At 57.3% G+C, this 18,439-nt stretch overlaps 2 protein-coding genes across 7 annotated transcripts in view; one reads left to right on the top strand and one right to left on the bottom strand.

The window, feature by feature from the left end:
• Chd5 (chromodomain helicase DNA binding protein 5) overlaps window positions 1–14,750 on the top strand; it is a 53,185-nt gene extending 38,435 nt beyond the window's left edge. For 2 of the 5 annotated variants that reach the window (XM_057783766.1, XM_057783765.1), the window contains exons 23-42: window positions 745–976; window positions 1,141–1,251; window positions 1,508–1,680; window positions 2,321–2,504; window positions 2,804–2,896; window positions 3,079–3,167; window positions 3,378–3,511; window positions 3,904–4,048; window positions 4,396–4,555; window positions 4,999–5,078; window positions 5,311–5,443; window positions 6,566–6,643; window positions 7,184–7,321; window positions 7,548–7,656; window positions 8,216–8,348; window positions 8,673–8,868; window positions 9,692–9,855; window positions 9,980–10,091; window positions 10,202–10,255; window positions 11,419–14,750. In XM_057783766.1, the coding sequence (XP_057639749.1) occupies window positions 745–976; window positions 1,141–1,251; window positions 1,508–1,680; window positions 2,321–2,504; window positions 2,804–2,896; window positions 3,079–3,167; window positions 3,378–3,511; window positions 3,904–4,048; window positions 4,396–4,555; window positions 4,999–5,078; window positions 5,311–5,443; window positions 6,566–6,643; window positions 7,184–7,321; window positions 7,548–7,656; window positions 8,216–8,348; window positions 8,673–8,868; window positions 9,692–9,855; window positions 9,980–10,091; window positions 10,202–10,209 (2,472 nt within the window). In that variant the 3' untranslated portion in view covers window positions 10,210–10,255; window positions 11,419–14,750. The remainder of the gene's footprint in view (window positions 1–744; window positions 977–1,140; window positions 1,252–1,507; window positions 1,681–2,320; window positions 2,505–2,803; window positions 2,897–3,078; window positions 3,168–3,377; window positions 3,512–3,903; window positions 4,049–4,395; window positions 4,556–4,998; window positions 5,079–5,310; window positions 5,444–6,565; window positions 6,644–7,183; window positions 7,322–7,547; window positions 7,657–8,215; window positions 8,349–8,672; window positions 8,869–9,691; window positions 9,856–9,979; window positions 10,092–10,201; window positions 10,256–11,418) is intronic. The other 3 variants (XM_057783767.1, XM_057783769.1, XM_057783768.1) reach the window with 3 other exon arrangements.
• Window positions 14,751–15,299: 549 nt separating this feature from the next.
• Kcnab2 (potassium voltage-gated channel subfamily A regulatory beta subunit 2) overlaps window positions 15,300–18,439 on the bottom strand; it is an 88,345-nt gene continuing 85,205 nt past the window's right edge. For both annotated transcript variants that reach the window (XM_057784070.1, XM_057784071.1), the window contains exons 15-16: window positions 18,283–18,371; window positions 15,300–17,738 (exon numbers count right to left, since the gene is read on the bottom strand). In XM_057784070.1, coding sequence (XP_057640053.1) covers window positions 17,649–17,738; window positions 18,283–18,371 — 179 coding nt within the window. In that variant the 3' untranslated portion in view covers window positions 15,300–17,648. The remainder of the gene's footprint in view (window positions 17,739–18,282; window positions 18,372–18,439) is intronic.

The raw sequence follows: 18,439 nt of genomic DNA, 5'->3' as shown, positions 1-18,439 counted from the left end.
AGCCTGCTGGATCTAGGGGAGAGGAGGAAATGGGGAGACAGATGGGATGATAGGGAAGGAGGGAGAGAGCGCAGGGGTGGAGAAATAGAGCCACCCATCGTTCTCCAGACCCTTTGGGGCAGGACATGATACACTTGGACAATTTGGGGTGCACACACACTTGTGCGTCATATACACCACCACACCAGTGCCATGTCGTAAAGAGACACAATGGTGTCCCAGGCATACCCTCCAGGCCAGTTCCCAGGCCTAGCTGCCCTCCAAGGCTGCCGTGTTTCCAGCACACGGCTTTACTGTCCCGTTATCACTCGACACGCAGTGAGATGTGGCCCACCTTCCCGTGACCCAGCATTGGAGTCCATCAGGCATGCAGGACACTGTTCCTGGACACACCCTTGCACGCCTCAAGTCACACCTAGGTCCCCATGCCAGGCAACTGGCCGTCGGCCACAGTGCTGCTGGATGCTGAAGTGTGCGCCCCTCCCCGTGTGGTCAGGCTACCCCTTGCATGACCGCGGGCTTCCCGCATGGTCCTTCCTGGTGCAACTAGCGGTGGCCCAGGTCCTTTCTGGTGCACCCAGCAGTGGCCCGGAGCCCCGAGTCTGTATGGTCCTTCCTGGTGCACCCAGCGGTGGCCCAGGTTCTTCCTGGTGCACCCAGCGGTGGCCCAGATCCTTCCTGGGCACCCAGTGGTGGCCCAGAGCCCCGAGTCAAGCCTGGGTGCTGAGCTGCAGTCTCCTCCAGGCCTTCAGCCGTGCTCACCGCATCGGGCAGAACAAGAAGGTGATGATCTACCGCTTCGTGACCCGGGCCTCTGTGGAGGAGCGCATCACTCAGGTGGCCAAGCGCAAGATGATGCTCACTCACCTGGTGGTGCGACCTGGCCTGGGCTCCAAGTCAGGCTCGATGACCAAGCAGGAGCTGGATGACATCCTTAAGTTTGGCACGGAGGAGCTCTTCAAGGACGATGTGGAGGGTGAGCCTCCCTTCCGTGGGGGTGTGAACCCAGGGTTCCTGTCCTCTTCTCTACTCCCCGCCTGGGACACCCCAGAGTGGGTTAGGATTGCATCTCTGCTTGTTGACCACCAACCCAAGTCCCTCAGTGCCCTGGTCCAGTGTCCCTCCCCTTCTCCCTTTCAGGCATGATGTCCCAGGGTCAGAGACCTGCCACACCCATCCCCGATGTACAGTCCTCCAAGGGCGGATCTTTGGCAGCCGGAGCGAAGAAAAAGCATGGCAGTACCCCACCAGGTAGGGGTCCACCTGAGTCACCCACTGCCTTTTGTCTCGTCAGGTGGCTGCTCCTGGACAGGAAGGGGTCCTCTGCTGCCTGTAGCTCCTTGTTTGCTTGTCCACAATAGGCTATGGGTGGGCGGGGGGAACTGTCACACCTGCCTGGGCCCCAACCTCCTCACCCCAGCAGAAGGGCCATCTTGGCAGCTGACCCTGAGGTTGGACCTGGGCACCCACATTTGTGTCCACATGCTGTCCCGTGCTCACTGCTCAGGTGACAACAAGGACGTGGAAGACAGCAGCGTGATCCACTATGATGATGCGGCCATATCCAAGCTGCTGGATCGGAACCAGGATGCCACAGATGACACGGAGCTACAGAACATGAATGAATACCTGAGCTCCTTCAAGGTGGCACAGTACGTGGTCCGCGAGGAGGACGGCGTGGTAAGGCCATCGGGTGCCACACTGCCCCTTGCAGCTCCATTAGCTTCTTCCTTCACCCTCCAGCCCCACACCATGCCTCTGTCTCGTCCTGTTCTAGAACATTCTACCTCATCTCCCTCCTGTGTCTGAAAAGCCCAATTGCTGCCACAGCTCATCTCTCCCATTGGTTCTAACCATCTTCCTTGCAAACCTGGGCATTGGTTATAGTTCCCTTTAAAACCATGAACCCAGCTGGGCAATGGACCTGCCTGCCTTTAACCCTAGTGCTTAGGAGTCAGAGGCAGGAGGATCTCTGAATTTGAGGTGGGCATGGTCTACAGAATGAGTTCCAGGACAGCCTGGGCTACACAGAGAAACCCTGTCTCAAAAAAACAAAACCAACCAACCAACCCAAAACAACAAAACAAAGCAAGACAAAAACAAAACAAAACAAAACAAATATAAAACCATGAACCCTGAGGGCAGTGTTTGGGTACCAGAGTTTGTACCTACCTGTGGAGTGATGAGCAGCAGAAGACAAGCTAGGGCTGGAGAGATCAGGGAGGGCTCTGTGGAGTAGGCACATGGGTCTGTGAAGGTGGGTGAGGTGTGGCAGAAGCAACTGTGTGTGCCCAGCTCTCCCCCACATCTGCATCCCCAGGAGGAGGTCGAGCGGGAGGTGATCAAGCAGGAGGAGAATGTGGACCCTGACTACTGGGAGAAGCTGCTGCGCCACCACTATGAGCAGCAGCAGGAGGACTTGGCCCGCAACCTGGGCAAGGGCAAACGCATCCGCAAGCAAGTCAACTACAATGACGCCTCCCAGGAGGACCAGGGTGCGTGTGGTGAGCAGGGGCATTCCTACACGGGCTGGAGCAGGTGGGGTGTGTGGCAGATACTGCACTGGGGGAAAGGGCAGGCAGGTGTGGGTTTGGGGACAAGATGGCTATCAGTCCGGTGGCTTCAGTGTTGGAGTGAGGGCGAGCCTCCACAAGTCTTTTTCCAGCTGTGAAACCGGCAGATAGCAAGGCAATTCCCGAGTGCGGTCACCTACAGGCCACTGTCATTGTCATGGCTGTGACTAGCCTGGGGAGGGTTTGGCTTGGCCCGGGGTGCACAAGGACCCTCTGCTGACTGCCTACAGAGTGGCAGGATGAGCTCTCGGACAATCAGTCCGAGTATTCCATCGGCTCTGAGGATGAGGACGAGGACTTTGAGGAGAGACCCGAAGGGCAGAGTGAGTATTAGTGTGGGTGACCTGGGCTGCCACAGTGCCGTGGGGACTGATGGCCAGTTGAGGCTGGGCTGCGGTGCCCCACGGGGAGCTGCGGGAGGTCGTCCCGAGGGTCTTGCTGTTTTGAGTATGCTGATGGAAGCCTTCCACACCAGCCTGAGGGTCCGTGGTGGGTTGTTCTCCAGGTGGACGGCGACAGTCTAGGAGGCAGCTGAAGAGTGACAGGGACAAGCCCCTGCCGCCTCTTCTGGCTCGAGTTGGAGGCAACATTGAGGTGGGCTCTGCCTGTTCCTTGGTCCCTCCCAGCCCTACTCCTTACAGCCCCCGGGGTATGGAGGAACCGAGGGTTTTCCCAGGTTCATGGGTCACGCTGAGGTGAAGCTGAGAGAGACCCTGTGGGATCAGGTTTCCCGTGATTTCCCTCCCCTAGCCACCAGTTCAGTCCATCTAACCTGAGATCACGCCCCTTCTCCACCCTGGCCAGGTTCTGGGCTTCAATGCCAGACAGAGGAAGGCTTTTTTGAATGCCATCATGCGCTGGGGCATGCCCCCCCAGGACGCCTTCAATTCCCACTGGCTGGTGCGGGACCTTCGCGGGAAGACTGAGAAGGAATTTAGGTAAAGGGTCCCAGTGCGGTGGTGGTCCAGGAGGGCGTGGCTTCTGATCCTTGTGGAGTGGGCCCACTAGTGAACAGTGCTTGCTACCTCCTGGTCAAAGGTGTCCGGAATGTGCCTGATTATCAAATCTTTGGGTGCAGTATGTTGGGTAGGGCTGATTCATAGAAAACACTGGCCAGCAGTCCTCCAGCCCAAACTCTGGGATAGTGAGGTGGGACCATCCAGGGCCAGGAGTATCTGAGATGGGTCCCCTGTCAAGGAGGCTCCCCTACCTTTCCAGGGGCCTGGCCCCAGCAGGCCCGCTTTCAAGGCACGTTGTGGTGGAGGATTCCATCTCTGGGGGTTCTGCCAGCCTCACCTCACTCCCTGAGCCTCAGTCCTCCCCACCCCAGAGCCTATGTGTCCCTCTTCATGCGGCACCTGTGTGAGCCAGGGGCAGACGGCGCAGAGACCTTCGCAGACGGTGTACCCCGGGAGGGCCTGTCCAGGCAGCATGTGCTCACGCGTATTGGGGTCATGTCGCTGGTTAGGAAGAAGGTGGGTGAGTAAGCCTCTCCTAGCCTTCTGGCTGGCATGTGGCCCCGAGCACTGCCTCTGATGGGGGGTCGGGGGAGCCCGCTGCCGAGGGACAAGTGCCTGGTTCAGGTCACACAGCCACTCAGACAAAAGGAACAGACTAGAGGAGCCTTCCAGGGGGAAGTGGGGGAGGATGAGGCCAGAGGGTGAGTTCTAAGGAGAGGGGGCCACTGGCAGAAGTTGGGTCAAAAGTACATCTGTCCTGGCTAGCCTTAGGCACAGCAGCACCCGAGCCTGCAACACTGTCCTGGGGGCTGCCTTCGAGAGTCACCCCTGTCCTCTCCTCTCCTCTCCTCTGACTGCTCCAGGTGCAGGAGTTTGAACATGTCAACGGGAAGTACAGCACCCCAGATCTGGTCCCTGAGGGACCCGAGGGCAAGAAGCCCTGCGAGGTCCTCTCCTCAGATCCCAACACACCAGTGCCTGCCAGCCCTGCACAGCTCCCAGCGGCCCCACTGGGCCTGCCAGGTTTGGCTTTAGGGCGAGCCTGGGAGAGATCTAGGGTCATGGGAGGTGGGCCAAGCCTTCAGTGTAACCCTCAAAGTGAGAGTCCCACCACCCCACAACATCTTGTTGGAGGCTTTTCCTTCCTTGAGATTTCACTCCCGTGCTGCCATGCAACCTGCCTTTCTAAAGCCACTGGCTAGTGGGTCCTGCTGGACTCACCCCGAGAAGAAACCCAGCCCTGGGTCACACCCTCCTTCCCCTGCTTCTGGAGGGCAATTGCGATGGTGGCCTCACTAGGCCCGAGGTCCTACAAGGGCCTGAGTTTTAGGCCTGGAGCCCTATTCTGAATTTGTCTCCCACTGTGGAGCATTGCGAGGCCTTGCTCTCATCTGGCATGCCCTTCCCTGCCCTGCTCCTTTGTCCTGTCTATGCCCCTGTCTCACCTCTTTCTCTTAATGTTGCAGACAAAATGGAAGCCCAGCTGGGCTACATGGATGAGAAGGAGTCAGGCATGCAGAAGCCAAAGAAGCCCCAGGAAATCCAGGTATGAAAGCTGCTGGTGGCTGGGCCTGTGGAAAATGTGGGTGGAGCTTGGTCTGGCCCAGCTGGGTAGAACCCAGGCCTTCCTGGTTCCCAGTTCCAGTCTCTGGGCCTAGGGGGACCAGGCAGGGAATAAGGAGGGACATGTAGGGTTGAAGACTCCAGCCCAGTGCATAGTCCCTGCCAAGCATCCCTGCTGAGACTCAGGTCCTGCAGCCCCTAGCTTGTCCTTCTAGGCCCTGCCAACTGCGCTGGACAGAGGAGAAGGTGAAGACAAGCACCAGAACTCAGACAGTAAGGACAGAGCTCGAGAGGAGAGGATGGAGGAGGCGGAGAAGGCCCAGGGCTCGCCGGAGCAGCCACCGAAAGGTAGGGCCTTCTCAGCACAGCATGTGACCTCTGCAGCCCCGGGGAGGTCACTGGACCACACTCGAGTCTGTTTACCATGCCTGGATGCTAGCCCTGCTGTTGGGAAGGGCAAGGTGTCTATACGCAGACTTTAACCCTGTCACCGAGTGTTTGGGGCACTTGGGTTATGTTTTGATTATGGGTTCCACCTCACTTGGATTCTCGTTTGAAAACATGAGTCCATCCGGATACTGTCAAACTTGCCTCTGGTTTAACAGGGCCAGAGTTAGTAAATGCCTCGTGTAGACTGGAAGAAGGCAGTTGGATGTGAGGTTCTTACACACTTCAAATCATTAGGCAGAGCTTGTTAATTAGATGCTGAAGGTTGTGCTTTAATGTCCTCTTTGGTATTTGCTATGACCAATCACTTCTTGAGAGACTGTGCTAAAACCTCACTCCGATTGCAGGTTCAGTATCACGCCATATTGTGTCGTTAGGCGGATATTCGTTTTGGCGTTTAGTGTTTTTCTGCTGAAGAAGCTTCTAGTAGTTCTAGTGGTGTAATAATCACCATCCCTCTTGATAGATTTGGCTCTAACGTTTACTTTGAGAGGTTGGGAGATGGCTCAGGGTTTCTGTCACCCATACAGAGCAAAGGCAAAAGCAGAAAACACCAATAAACAAAACAACAAGAACAGAAACAAAACCCAACCCCAGCCAGCCCTCCCCCCAACAACCAACCAAATCCCAAATACAGCACATGTGGGTAACCCCAGGGCTGGATGGAGACAGGAGGAACCCTGGGGTTTGCTGGCCAGACTACCTGAACCCACGAGTAACAAGGCTCTGTCTCCAGAAATGAGGTGATGGTCACAAGGATGACATTGAACATCAACCTCTGACCTTCACACACATGTGCAGCGCTCCTTTCCACGTGCACACACACACACACACACCCATGACATGCACTTATTTTGGCTGACATGTGACGTTTGGTAGGAGCAGGGCTGAAGATGGTGCTTTGTGGGAGAGGCCAGCCCTTCCGCCCGGGGAGTGTTCTAGGCTGTGCCTGTTGTACCCTGACTAGCACCTCTGATGAATAGGGGGCCCCTCTTCTGCCCACGAGCCCCCCTTGTTTTGCAGAGGAAGTGCTGCCAGACAAGGAGCCCATCCCAGACAAGCTGGAGCCGAGCCCAAGTCACAGCAGCGATTTCAGGCCAGGTGGGCACTGATTCCTGTTCCCTACCATCCACCTCCTGGTCAGTATCTGGGTGCTCTCCCCAGGCCTTGGTAGGAGTCAGTGGACAGGAACCCGGGCTTGCAAGTTCCTCCTGTCTGGAGGGCTCTTTTTCCAGGGAGCAGACTCATCCCACCTCCCCCCTCCCTCCTCCTGTGCTGGTCACAGAACATCTGTGGCTCAGCTTTCTGCATTTCTGCTCTAGAGCAGCTACTCTCTGGTCAGAGCCCTGGGGTTGTCTGTCATCTCTGAACCTGAATTCTCCCTCCCTTCATGGTGCTCTTCTGCCCTTTGCCGAGGTTGTTCTGGTGTGGTGGGGGAGGGGTGCTAGGGCCCAGAACCTGCTCAGGGTGGAAAGAGAGGGTCCTTGGCCCTTTTCCTTTTAAGTCTCTATGTGTGACAGGCACATGGAGGACAGACATATGTTCTGCTTGTCTTTGGGGCTCCCAGTGCGTGGCAGGAAGAGGGCTTTGGGTAATGCCTCCTATAGAGATAGTCAACATAGCCTGTTTCCTCCCCACCAGATGACTCCAAGGTTGAGGAGAAGGAGCCCATGGAGACACAGCAAAACGGTGACAGAGAGGAAGATGAGGAGGGGAAGAAAGAAGACAAGAACGGGAAATTCAAATTCATGTTCAACATTGCAGATGGGGGCTTCACAGGTACCGAGGTGGAGCAGTAGACAGGGCTGGGCTGTTGGTCTCCCTTCCCAGGAGTCTGGGTAGACGGTAACTTTATACTGGGGTATGAATGGTTGGTATCAGTCCGCTATGCCCCTCTTGGCAATACTGGAGCAATGCACCTCCGAGGCTGGGTGATGGCGGGTGCTGAGCAAGCCAGGGCTGGGGGAAATCTTTCATCATGCTCATTTCGGCTACTTTTCTTCAGAATTGCACACACTGTGGCAGAATGAGGAACGGGCCGCTGTGTCCTCAGGAAAAATCTACGAAATCTGGCACCGCCGCCATGACTACTGGCTGCTGGCAGGCATCGTGACGTATCCTTGGCCAGTCAAGCTGGGATGACTCTGGTCTGCCTCTCTGGTCCTCAGGGGACCTCCAGGCTCGAGGGAGGACCGTCCCTTCATCTCCCAGCTTCTGATCATTGCCCATAACCTTGACACTCCTTGGCCGGGCTCTGTGTCTCTCTGTCATGTTCTGCTGTCTGTCTGTCTGTCTGTCTTCCCCCAGTCAGCTTTCCCGGCACAATCACTGGGATTTAGGCTCTCCCTCATCTAGTCTGAACCCTTCTTAACCAAATCTGGATAAAGGCCACATTCTTAGGCTCCAGGGGTTGGGACTTGCATGTGTCCATCTGGGGTGTTGGGATAGAGTCAACACTCGGAGGCCTCAGTGCCCTCCCTGCCTGCTGCCGGCCAGTGCCAGCTACTGCCACTGTTGTCATTGCTACCAGCATGCTTGTCTTGAGCTGAGTCTGTGACTTGCTTGGGTGCACACAGACAGACAGCAAGCTGGGACCCTGGTTGTTTCCACCTCACCCCTCCTGTCCAGCCCCTCTTTCCTGTGGCCAGCTTTGCCCTTAACTGTACCCCCCAGGCATGGCTATGCCCGCTGGCAGGACATTCAGAATGACCCACGGTACATGATCCTCAACGAGCCCTTTAAGTCTGAGATCCACAAGGGCAACTACTTGGAAATGAAGAACAAGTTTCTGGCCCGCAGGTTCAAGGTAGGCCTTCAGGGGTGTTACCTCCCCACCCATCCCTGTACCTAGACCTGCGCCAAGCTCTCCTCTAAGGAATCAGTCAGTCCATGCTGGCAAGGCCCCAGTGTGTGAGCATCCCCCACTGCTCAGGGGATGCCTCAGGATGTGCCTATCCCCCACTGTCCAGGGGATGGGATCTGAGAACTCAGTTTGTGAAAGGTTCCTAAGGCCAGTAGATCAGGCTAGGGGGGGAAGGAGGAGGCCAGTCCAGAGCCTCAACTTCTGGGGGAGCTAGTGGGAGGAGGGGCAGGGTCAGTGCTGTCCCTTCACACCCCTCCCACCCCCCAGCTGCTGGAGCAGGCACTGGTGATCGAGGAACAGCTCCGGAGGGCTGCGTACCTCAACATGACCCAGGATCCCAACCACCCTGCCATGGCTCTCAATGCGCGCCTGGCAGAGGTGGAGTGCCTTGCTGAGAGCCACCAGCACCTATCTAAGGAGTCACTTGCCGGGAATAAGCCTGCCAATGCTGTCCTTCACAAGGGTGAGTGAGCCCTGTTCCCCACCTCTGGGTGCAGCTCGGAGCCATCATCCTGCCCAAGGAGCATGCTTGGCCTCCACTGGAGGTGCTGATGGGACGCCCAGAGCGTGAGGCCTCTGGGACCAGAAGGGTGCAGTTCTGTTCCTGTATCTCATTTCACCTGCAGGGAAGAGCTCCACCTGCCCCCCTTAAACCCTTCACAGAAAGGCCAACAAGGAGGGCACAGGTTGGGCAGGCAGCACAGAGGTAATGCTCACGTCGCTGTCCTGCGCAAGGGTGAGCGAGTCCTGTGCCTGGAGCAATGCATCTTAAGTGCCTCCATCTCGGGGCAAGGGCACTGGAATCTAAGGAGGACAATTTGTCCAATGTCTCCTTTGAATCTTACTCCAGATCTCTGCTGGTCTGGGGGCTCCCAGGCTCCTTGCGGGCAGGGGACAGCCCAGAGTGGAAACAGTATGGCTGACACTTTACTCATATGTGAAGGGCTGGTCCATGCTCTGTCTCCACTGGCCGCTACGGTTTGTGGGCCCTAATGACCTAGTGTCGGTGGGGTTGCTGGCCACCCAGAGAGGGAATCCCAGGCCAAGTGTCTGGGGTTCTTTTCTGCCAGGAGGGGCCCTTGAAGGAGTTTTTCTTGCAAACCCTGTTTCTCCAGTTGGTAATCCTAGGCTTCCCAGGATCTGAAGAGCCTGGCGAGGGATGGCCCATGGTGTCTACTTTTGGGTGTGTGTTGTGATGTATGTCCAAGGCACCTTCCTGGCCACTGCTGTATGGCATCCGTGGAGGGCAGAGCAAGCCCTCCAGCTCAGGCCCTTCCGCCTTGCAGTTCTGAACCAGCTGGAGGAACTGCTGAGCGACATGAAGGCAGATGTGACTCGCCTGCCCTCCATGTTGTCACGCATCCCCCCGGTGGCTGCCCGTCTGCAGATGTCGGAACGCAGCATCCTGAGCCGCCTCACCAACCGCGCTGGTGACCCCACCATCCAGCAGGTCAGGTTTGGCCTGCACACTGCATCATGGGCCTGAGTCCTCCTGTTGTACGGGGGTGGGTGCCCCTGGGTGGGGGTTGGGTGATGTTCTGGTTGTCACCTGTAAAGCTGGTCCTTGCCTCCAGGGCGCTTTCGGCTCCTCTCAGATGTACAACAGCTTTGGGTCCAACTTCCGGGGCCCTGGACCGGGAGGGATTGTCAACTACAGCCAGATGCCTCTGGGGCCCTATGTGACTGGTAGGTCCCCATCCGCTTCCGGGCAGCATGCACACGATGGCCCTCCGGGGCCCAGCCTGCCCGTTGCTGGGGATGCCAGGCAAGCCCATGCTCTGATCTCTTCTTGGCAGACATCTAGTCGTCCTCGTGACTTCCCCCTGTTGCAGCGCTCCTTTCCAGCTGAGGTGAGCAGGCTTGCTGGCCACGCCGCTGTCCCACACGCCTCTGTCCCACACGCCGCTGTCCCACATGCCTCTGTCCCACACGCCTCTGTCCCACACGCCTCTGTCCCACACGCCTCTGTCCCACACGCCACTGTCCCACACGCCTCTCTGTCCCACACGCCTCTGTCCCACACGCCTCTGTCCCACACGCCACTGTCCCACACGCCGCTGTCCCACACGCCGCTGTCCCACACGCCTCTGTCCCACACTGTCCACACGCCTCTGTCCCACACGCCGCTGTCCCACACGCCGCTGTCCCACACGCCTCTGTCCCACACGCCTCTGTCCCACACGCCACTGTCCCACACGCCTCTGTCCCACACGCCTCTGTCCCACACGCCACTGTCCCACACGCCTCTGTCCCACACTGTCCACACGCCTCTGTCCCACACGCCGCTGTCCCACACGCCGCTGTCCCACACGCCTCTGTCCCACACTGTCCACACGCCTCTGTCCCACATGCCGCTGTCCCACATGCCTCTGTCCCACACGCCACTATCCCGTACCCTCCGGTTTGTCCCATTCATACACTCGATTCATGCCTCTGAACCTTGGGAATCTTAATATTTCTGGTAGCTTGGAGTCACATTCTGACCTGGACTAGGTAATGGCTGTGTGTATGTGTGTGTGTATTCACGTGGACATCTTTATGTGCACATGTGTTAGACATGTGTTAGGGATCACCACTCGCAGCCTGGAACCCTGTCCTGCATGGTGGTTGACCCCATGGACAATTGCTGCTTGTCTTATACCCTTATTCTCTGTTCAGGACCAGGGGGAGGTACCTGGGGATGGAGTACATGAGCGGTTGAGTGTATTAATGGCTTTGGGTGTGGAGATGGGGGAATTCAGAGAGGTTGCCACTTGTGTTGGCCTCTCCAAGTCCTGTCTGTCCCTGTAAGGTAGATGCAAGGCTGGAAGCCCTGGATGAGCTTCCAGCCAGAACCTGCTGGATGCTGGGAGTCCAGTAATTGGGGTGCAGCTCACATCTAGCCCAAAGGCCTGTGACTGGGGAATCTTAATTCCAGGATTCCCTGTGATCATACATGTGACCACTGTGGACAGCTGGTACCTCTGGAGACCTGGCCAGACAATTGTGTAACCTACTGGTTTGCCTTTTGCAGCCGGGCCACCTGCCCAACCCCCACGGGAGAGAAAAGCTACAGCCCTTTTAGGAGTCGATGCCATGTTGGGATACAAAAGGGAAAGCGAGCAATTCTATCACGCAGAGGACAAGGCCCAGCCTGGCTGCACAAGAGCCCAGAAGTGCCACCTCATCGTAGTTGGCGTGTTCTTCCACACTGCATCCCACCCTCCGCCACGCCGGGCAAGGCCCTGGCACCTTTTCCAGAGTGACTGACTTAGAGGAAATTCCATTTACCTGTACTTTTTTTGCACTTTCCTACCGAAGATGCGAACATGTTTGTCTTGATAAAAAGTTGGATGACGTGTGGAAGACTCAGACTCACGACGCTCCTGTCCGTCACCCGGCTCCAGACGCAAGGGGAAGTTCTCTGGAGGCCCTTGATGTTGCTCTGTGGACTCACTCCAGCTGGGGAGAAGGCAGCATCCCACATTCTGGAAGCCCTTAGTGTGTCCCTTGCCCCTGTCTGCACCTGTGTGGCGACCCTTCTGCTCTGGCCCCCTGCCTACTTGGGACTCTAGCGTTAGGGGGATCAGGTCTGGAGAGTGGCTGCTTAGCCTGGTGATGCTCAGGTTGGGGTTTTCTATCTCCTTCCTACCAGGGTTGGGGACCACCAGGTATATTTCATCTCCTGGCACGGGCACATATCTCAAAGGCTCTGGAATCTGTTTCCAGTGGACACTGGAGGCCTCAGCGATGTGTGGCAAACGGAAGAGGGTGCCTCAGAAGGCAGGACAGACCTGGGCCAAAGGCTGGCCCGACAGGGCCTTCGGGACATTTGCTCTTTGTGGGAGCATGGTGCAGGCACGTGGGAGCTGGTAGGGTGTCCCAGGAAAGAGGGTCATGTTTGTTGGGTGACCCTGGGAGACTTGACCCCCTCCACCTGGGCACAGGGAAGCCTGTGTCCAACATCCTGGACCACAGATGTCAAGCTGAACTTCTCTGTTGTCTTGGTCCTAGAGAGGCCTTGAGTAGGGCAGCTGCTGCGTGAAGTAGGGGCCACCGTGGCCCTTGCTGGTTCTCAGAGGGGGTGGAGAGCTGTGATTGGAGGTGGCACTGAACCTGATGGCTTCTTTAGATCTTTCCGAGCTGGAGCCTCCAAGGCTTCTGGCTTTATTTCCTGTAGGGATGCCTTGGAATGCCAGGACCATCTTCCCATGCCAGCGTTGCCATACCAACTTATCTGGCTCTACCCCAGCCTGTGGCACCACGTAACGCTCCATGCTGGGGTACCGGTGGGGTGGACCTGCCAGGCACTTGGCCTGTATCTGACCTTCTTGCTGACCCTAGCTCAATCTGGAGATTTCCAAGCCCTTGTCTTGGTGTTTCCCAGCAGATGTTCTAGGGTTCAGTATACCCTGAAGATGAGGAAGAGACTTCTGGGGAGAAGCACGTTGGGTCTGAGGTCAGGAAGATTGAGGGGTTCAGACTCTCCTCCCTGTGAAAGGAGGGTTACAGTGTCTCTGGGTCCACCAAGATTGGGGGCAGGTCTCCATGGCTTGTCTTAAGGACACTGGGGCAGGTGCCCAGTCTTTCCTTAGCCCAGATGTGCACATCTGTAACGTAGTTCCCCCTCTGAACCCCTGGAGGGCTGGACCCCCACGGCTTCTTCCACTGTGGCATTCCCACACTTTGGTCTGTCGAAATCTCAAGGCCAGCAGACTGGCCGGACACTGGCTAGGTAGAGGGGGGACTCTGGTCACAGACAGGACCTCTACAGGCCTGAGCATACCATAGATCTCCAGGTGTATCTCTCTAAGAAGGGCTGTCCCCTGCATGGGAGTGGCCACTATAAGCTTGTCCCCCAACCCAGTGCCCCTTATGCTAATCCCACCAGGCAAGACAGTCAGCCCTGCTGGCCTCATTTGGAGCTGTACTCACCTCCTTTGCCCCAGGTGACAGAGCCTGACACTGGGGTCTGGAGGCACAGGAGGGACAGTATGGCCTGTGACTCTCAAGGGTTCACCCTTCCCCTGATGACATCTCCCAGGATGCTCTGCCTGTCTCTGCCTCTTCCTAGGCTACACCCATCCACCCTGGCCTTCTCTCCACAGCCACCCTGACCTGAGCCCCCTGCTGCTGGGAAGGTCTATGTTCCCCATGACCAGCACCTAGGAGGTTTTGGAGGCTAGATTGCCCAGGCAGCTGGGGAGAGGAAAAAGGTCTCTCAGCTGTCTCCTGCCAGAGAGTGATGGGGGTAGAGGTGGCATCTTGAGGCTGGCTCTGTTTTGCTGATAGAATTGGGGTCTTCATGCCCAGGCTGTCTGAGCCACAGTGACATTACATTTCCAGTCACTCTGACTCACGAGCTGCTATAGGATTTCTGTGGAAGGTGTGGGGTGGCTCTCAGGTGAGACACAGGGCATTTGGGTCGGACCTACAACACCTGAGGGCACTCCTGCTCTGAAGCGCTTCCTCTGTAGAATTCCTGTACTCCAGGGCTTTCTGTGTGCCAGGGCTCCCTCCTTCACCCTCTGGGTGCCCCCAAACCCATACAGGGTTGATAGGCTCAGTATAACACCTGCAAACATCCCCTAAGTCTTGAGGTCCTGCAGGGGGCATGTTGACGGTGGGCTAGAGGGCCAGAAATCCTGTAGTTCCACAGAGTGGGCAGGTGTTGATGCTTGAAGCTTCTGGTGTGTGTCAAGGAAGGAAGGGGGTTAGGGGCCCAGGCGGACCCTCCCTCCACCTTCGCTGTCTTAGCCTGTCCACGAGGGTGGACAGCCACCCCTAAGGCGCTCCCGCACAGAACACAGCATGGAGGAGGAAGCCGACCTGCCCAGTTTATATACCCGGAAGTTTACAGGTTTGTGGTGCGTCAGCCCAAAGTCGTCGGTGTCCTTGTGTTTATGGATATTTTCCCTCTTAATTTTCAGATTTTTTTTAAAACAAAGTATTTTTTTAGGTGCGATAACCCGGAAAGGGCCTGTTGGGTGTGTGTGTATGTCCTGAACTCCACATAGCCACACAGGGACCAGAGTCCAGCTCGGAGGTAGCTCCTTTACCTGGCCTGGAGAGGAGGGAGGGCCCCCTGCTGCCTGCCAGGGTCAAGCTAGACTCTACAGGGAGTTCCCTTCCTGCCCAGGCCAGGCTGGCATCTGTCCTGCCGCTGTCCCATCCAGTACACCCTGGTGAAGCAGGAGTAGGCACTTGGGGCTAGCCAGAGCGTCTCAACGGGTCCCAGGGGCACATACCCAGCTCCTCTGAAGGCTGTCCTGGGGGAGGCTGGACAGGCTAGCCAACTGTTATCTTCACTTGTACTCTGTGTGTATGTCTTGGTTTCTGTGTTTTAATAAACCCTTTGGGAAGGGATGGAGTCGTCGTAGTTCTTAGTCTTGCTGGTTTAGGAGAGGGAGGCGGTGAGTGGCGGGGGAGGTGAGAACGCTTTCCAAATCTGCTACAATTCGATCTGCACCCCTGGCTCAGGGCTCACAAGGAAGGAGGGACCCCAAATGGCAGGGTGCTTGAAGAGGCACCTCCTACTGGCACCTTCAGACACACTGCAGCGACCCAAACCCATCAATGTGAGACCAGCAGTCAGCTGGTCTCTCAAGGCATGGAGCCTTCCAGCCATCGGCTCTGGGCCTCTGGAGGTGTTGGAAAGATGTGTGTATGAGGGGGAGAGGTGCCCGTATCTCCCATGGGCCTCGGGGATGGCATCTGGGAGAGGCAGGGTGGATATTTTGACCAACCCATCCCATCTTCCCATCTCTCTATCCTGTATTTGGGCCCGCCCTTCCATCTTGTCCTCAGCTGTGGAGCTGGGTTTAGGGGTGGGAAACCCAAGACCTCAGCTCCCTGCGGTCGGTGGCTTTGCCCTCCCTCTGGCGCTGTGTGTGTGGAAATGAGAGGACGGAAGCATGGAGACCAAAGGGCTCGGATTTTATTTGTCATTCCATAAATATGGGCTGCACCTTGGTCTGAGTCTGTTGGGAAGCTGGAGGCGCTTGCGGTCGGCCTGGTGGGGTGCAATTAGCAAGGAGCCACGCTCGTTAAAAAATGGGGGGAGGAAGCACATTATGTACATGATTGACAAGAGCAGGCACACGGGTGTCCTGCGGTGCCTCAGGACCTTGGGTCTGGGATAGCAATAGCAGGGCTCCATGTGCCAGATCCCCCAAACAGCCCCCTCTTGTATCAGGCCTGGCTGGCTGTGCCGACCAACAGGCACCTGGGGCCAGAGGAAGGGAGGTGTGTGGCCATGGAGGAAGGAACTGGCCTTAGACCCTTCAAGGGCCCGGGGCCAGCTCCCCCTGTATAGGCTGCCCATATGTGTCTTCTGTGGTCTCCCAAGATGGTCCTACCCAAATCCTTCCATGGAGGCAGGTGATCCCTAACTCCTCCAAAGTATATAAGGAAGAAAATATCCCAGAAACACTTGGTTAAAATGTCATCCAGGAGGCTGCCTGCATCTAGGGCTCACCCTGCAGCCTGTCTTCCTGTCTCTTGCACACACTCAGCAGGGGCTTAGCTCTGAGATGTGGCTCACAGGTGGCACCAGCTCCTACTGTGGGCATCCCCGCATGCCTGGTCCACATAGCAAGCAGGGCTGAGGTCAGCTGTGTGTACAGGGCTGGCTACTTCCTGCTGGGCCACTGCAGGGCCCTGTCCAGGAAGCAGGCTCCTCCAGCTCAGGCATGGAGGTGCCAGAGCCTATGGCCTCCATCCCCACACTCACAGGGCTGCTTCTGAGGTCTCAGGGTTTGGGGCTGTGAGCAGTGGTGAAGGTCTAAGAGCCCGGGGTCTGCAGGGGGGTTGTGTGTGTGAGAGAGAGGAAGCTGCTCACCCTGCTGCCTTCCTTCCTGTGTCGTTCCTCATCTTCCCCACCCTGCCCTAGCCTCTGCCCAGCTCTGGCTGCACAACAGATGGTAAAGAGCAGGGAAGAGCCTTGCAATAGCAGCTGCGAAGAGAAGCCGGGCGCTGTGCCTCCAAGGTGTATGTCTGGGGACAGGCCACTGCCTGTCCAGGGCAGGAGGCTTGGGTCTTCTAGGGAGTCAGGGGGCACACATGGGTAGGACCTTGTCCCCAAAGCATCATAGGACCATGGGCACTGAGCCTCCAGGCAGCATGCCCTGCTCAAACCTGCAGGCTTCCTGGCACCACCGACTGCCTAGCTCCTACTGCTAAGGGGTTGCCCACCCTGCCTTTTCTCCTTCTCTGCAGCCTGTTCTGAGCCAGCATGGTGGGATGCAGCAGAGAATGAGTAATCCTGGCCATCTTTTTTGGGGAGCGGTCCCTGGGGATCTTTTCTTACAACCTGGGGATGGTTACTGGAGTTCTGCCTCCTCCCCCAGTTTGCAGCAATCGAAACCCCAGAGAGGCCCCCCTCACTGAAAAGCTCAAGTCACAAGCCCACGGCCCCGGCACAGCAGAGGTGTCAGAGGGAGGTCTGAGAGGAACATGGTCTTGTGAGCATGAGCCCAGTCTGCTGCAACCTGCCTGTAGCGTGGCCAGCTGCCACACCTGTCTACAGCTCTGGACAGAGGGGCATACACCAGAGGGCTCCATCCAAGCCTGCTGCTGGGCTTCCCTGCTGTGGGGTTCAGCAGCTGTATACAGGGTGGAAGACACTGGGAAAGCCAGCTGGGATCCTTGCCCCTGCCAGCAAGGGTAAGGGTGGGGGCCAAGGGCCAGGTAGGTGGGTACAACCCTAGCCAAGGCCCACTGGGCATGTGGGTCAGGTCAAGGTCTGGGAAGAGTGGGACCCCAGGCCAGCCCTGAACAAAGTGCCCGGTGTCCATGGAAAGAGGGGGGCCCTGCCCTAACCACCAGGATCTGGCTACTGAAGAGGTGCTAGGAAGTTGTGGGCCCCTCTCTGGAGGCAGGGGTTCTTGCCAGAGAGGCCGGCCCTGTCTGCTCTGAGGATTAGAACTCCATTCGGCCATGACATCTGGAATCTCCATGGAGGGCCATGGCTGGGGGCAAATGTTCCTTCTTGAAGGATAAGCAGAGGTGGAAGGCTGGGGCGGGAGCCTTTGAATGTCCTCCCTAATCGATGCCATCTCCTGGCACCCGTCAGACAGTATCCAGTGAAGAAGCGGCAGGTGGCATCTGGCGGTGACTTTGGAGGTCGTTTCCTGGTGATGTCCGGGCATAGTGTTTTCCCCTTGGATACGAACCACACTCTGCATTTGGCTTTGAAACAGCAGAAGCGAGCGAACAGAGACGACGAGGGAACCGGAAACTGTCCGAGCAGGTGGTGGGGCTGACTTAGGATCTATAGTCCTTTTTGCTGTAGGGTTTATTGCCCAGAATGCTATCGATCTCGTGGACGATGGAAGACGACAGTTTTGGAAGGACCTGCGTGCAAGGGTAAGAGGCTAGCCTGGCCTGAAGGAGAAGCGGGCAGCTCTTCCCAGCGTCTCCCTGTCAGCCAGGAATCCAGCTGCGGCTCCCACCATTAAGTCCCATCGGGTCTTTGGTCCTGTCCTTGGCTTCCATCCGCACCAAGAGCAGAAGCTGCCTGAAAGCTCAGCTGGGGCCTGCCCTGCTCCATGTCACAAACCTCCAGGGTTTCATCTCACCCATGTCCCTGCAGCCATGCAACTCCAGGGTCTGCCCTAGGCTCCAGTCCTCTGGCCTCCTGGTCCCCAAAGGGTTTTTTGATGAGTGGCTGCACAACCCCCTTCCCACCCCACTGGAACCTTCGTGTCTCTCTCTGCCCTGCATTTCGGCATCCTTGCCTAACTCTGGCCTCTCTGCCCTCAGTGGTGGTTGCCTCACGACACTCAATCTTCTTACACTGTTTGCGTCTGTTCCTGTGAGGAACAGCTCCGCAGGAGCAGGGCTGTCTGCCGTCCCCGTGCCCCGTGCTCCTGAACCGCCACCAGGGCCCCCTTCTTACCTGTATTGCACCAATGTTCTCCATAAGCTGCTCTGCATTGGAAGCACCCAGAAGCACAGAGCTGACGCCCTCGTTCCTCAGGCACCAGGCTGTGGGCACATGACCAGAGGTGAGGGAGGCGTCCTCTGCAGGACTTGACTGGCTACGCCTGGGGTAG

Source organism: Chionomys nivalis, chromosome 11 (assembly GCF_950005125.1).
Source record: "Chionomys nivalis chromosome 11, mChiNiv1.1, whole genome shotgun sequence".
Taxonomy (NCBI): domain Eukaryota; kingdom Metazoa; phylum Chordata; class Mammalia; order Rodentia; family Cricetidae; genus Chionomys; species Chionomys nivalis.
The sequence above is the reverse complement of the archived record's forward strand: the minus strand, read 5'-3'. Positions and strand labels throughout refer to the sequence as shown.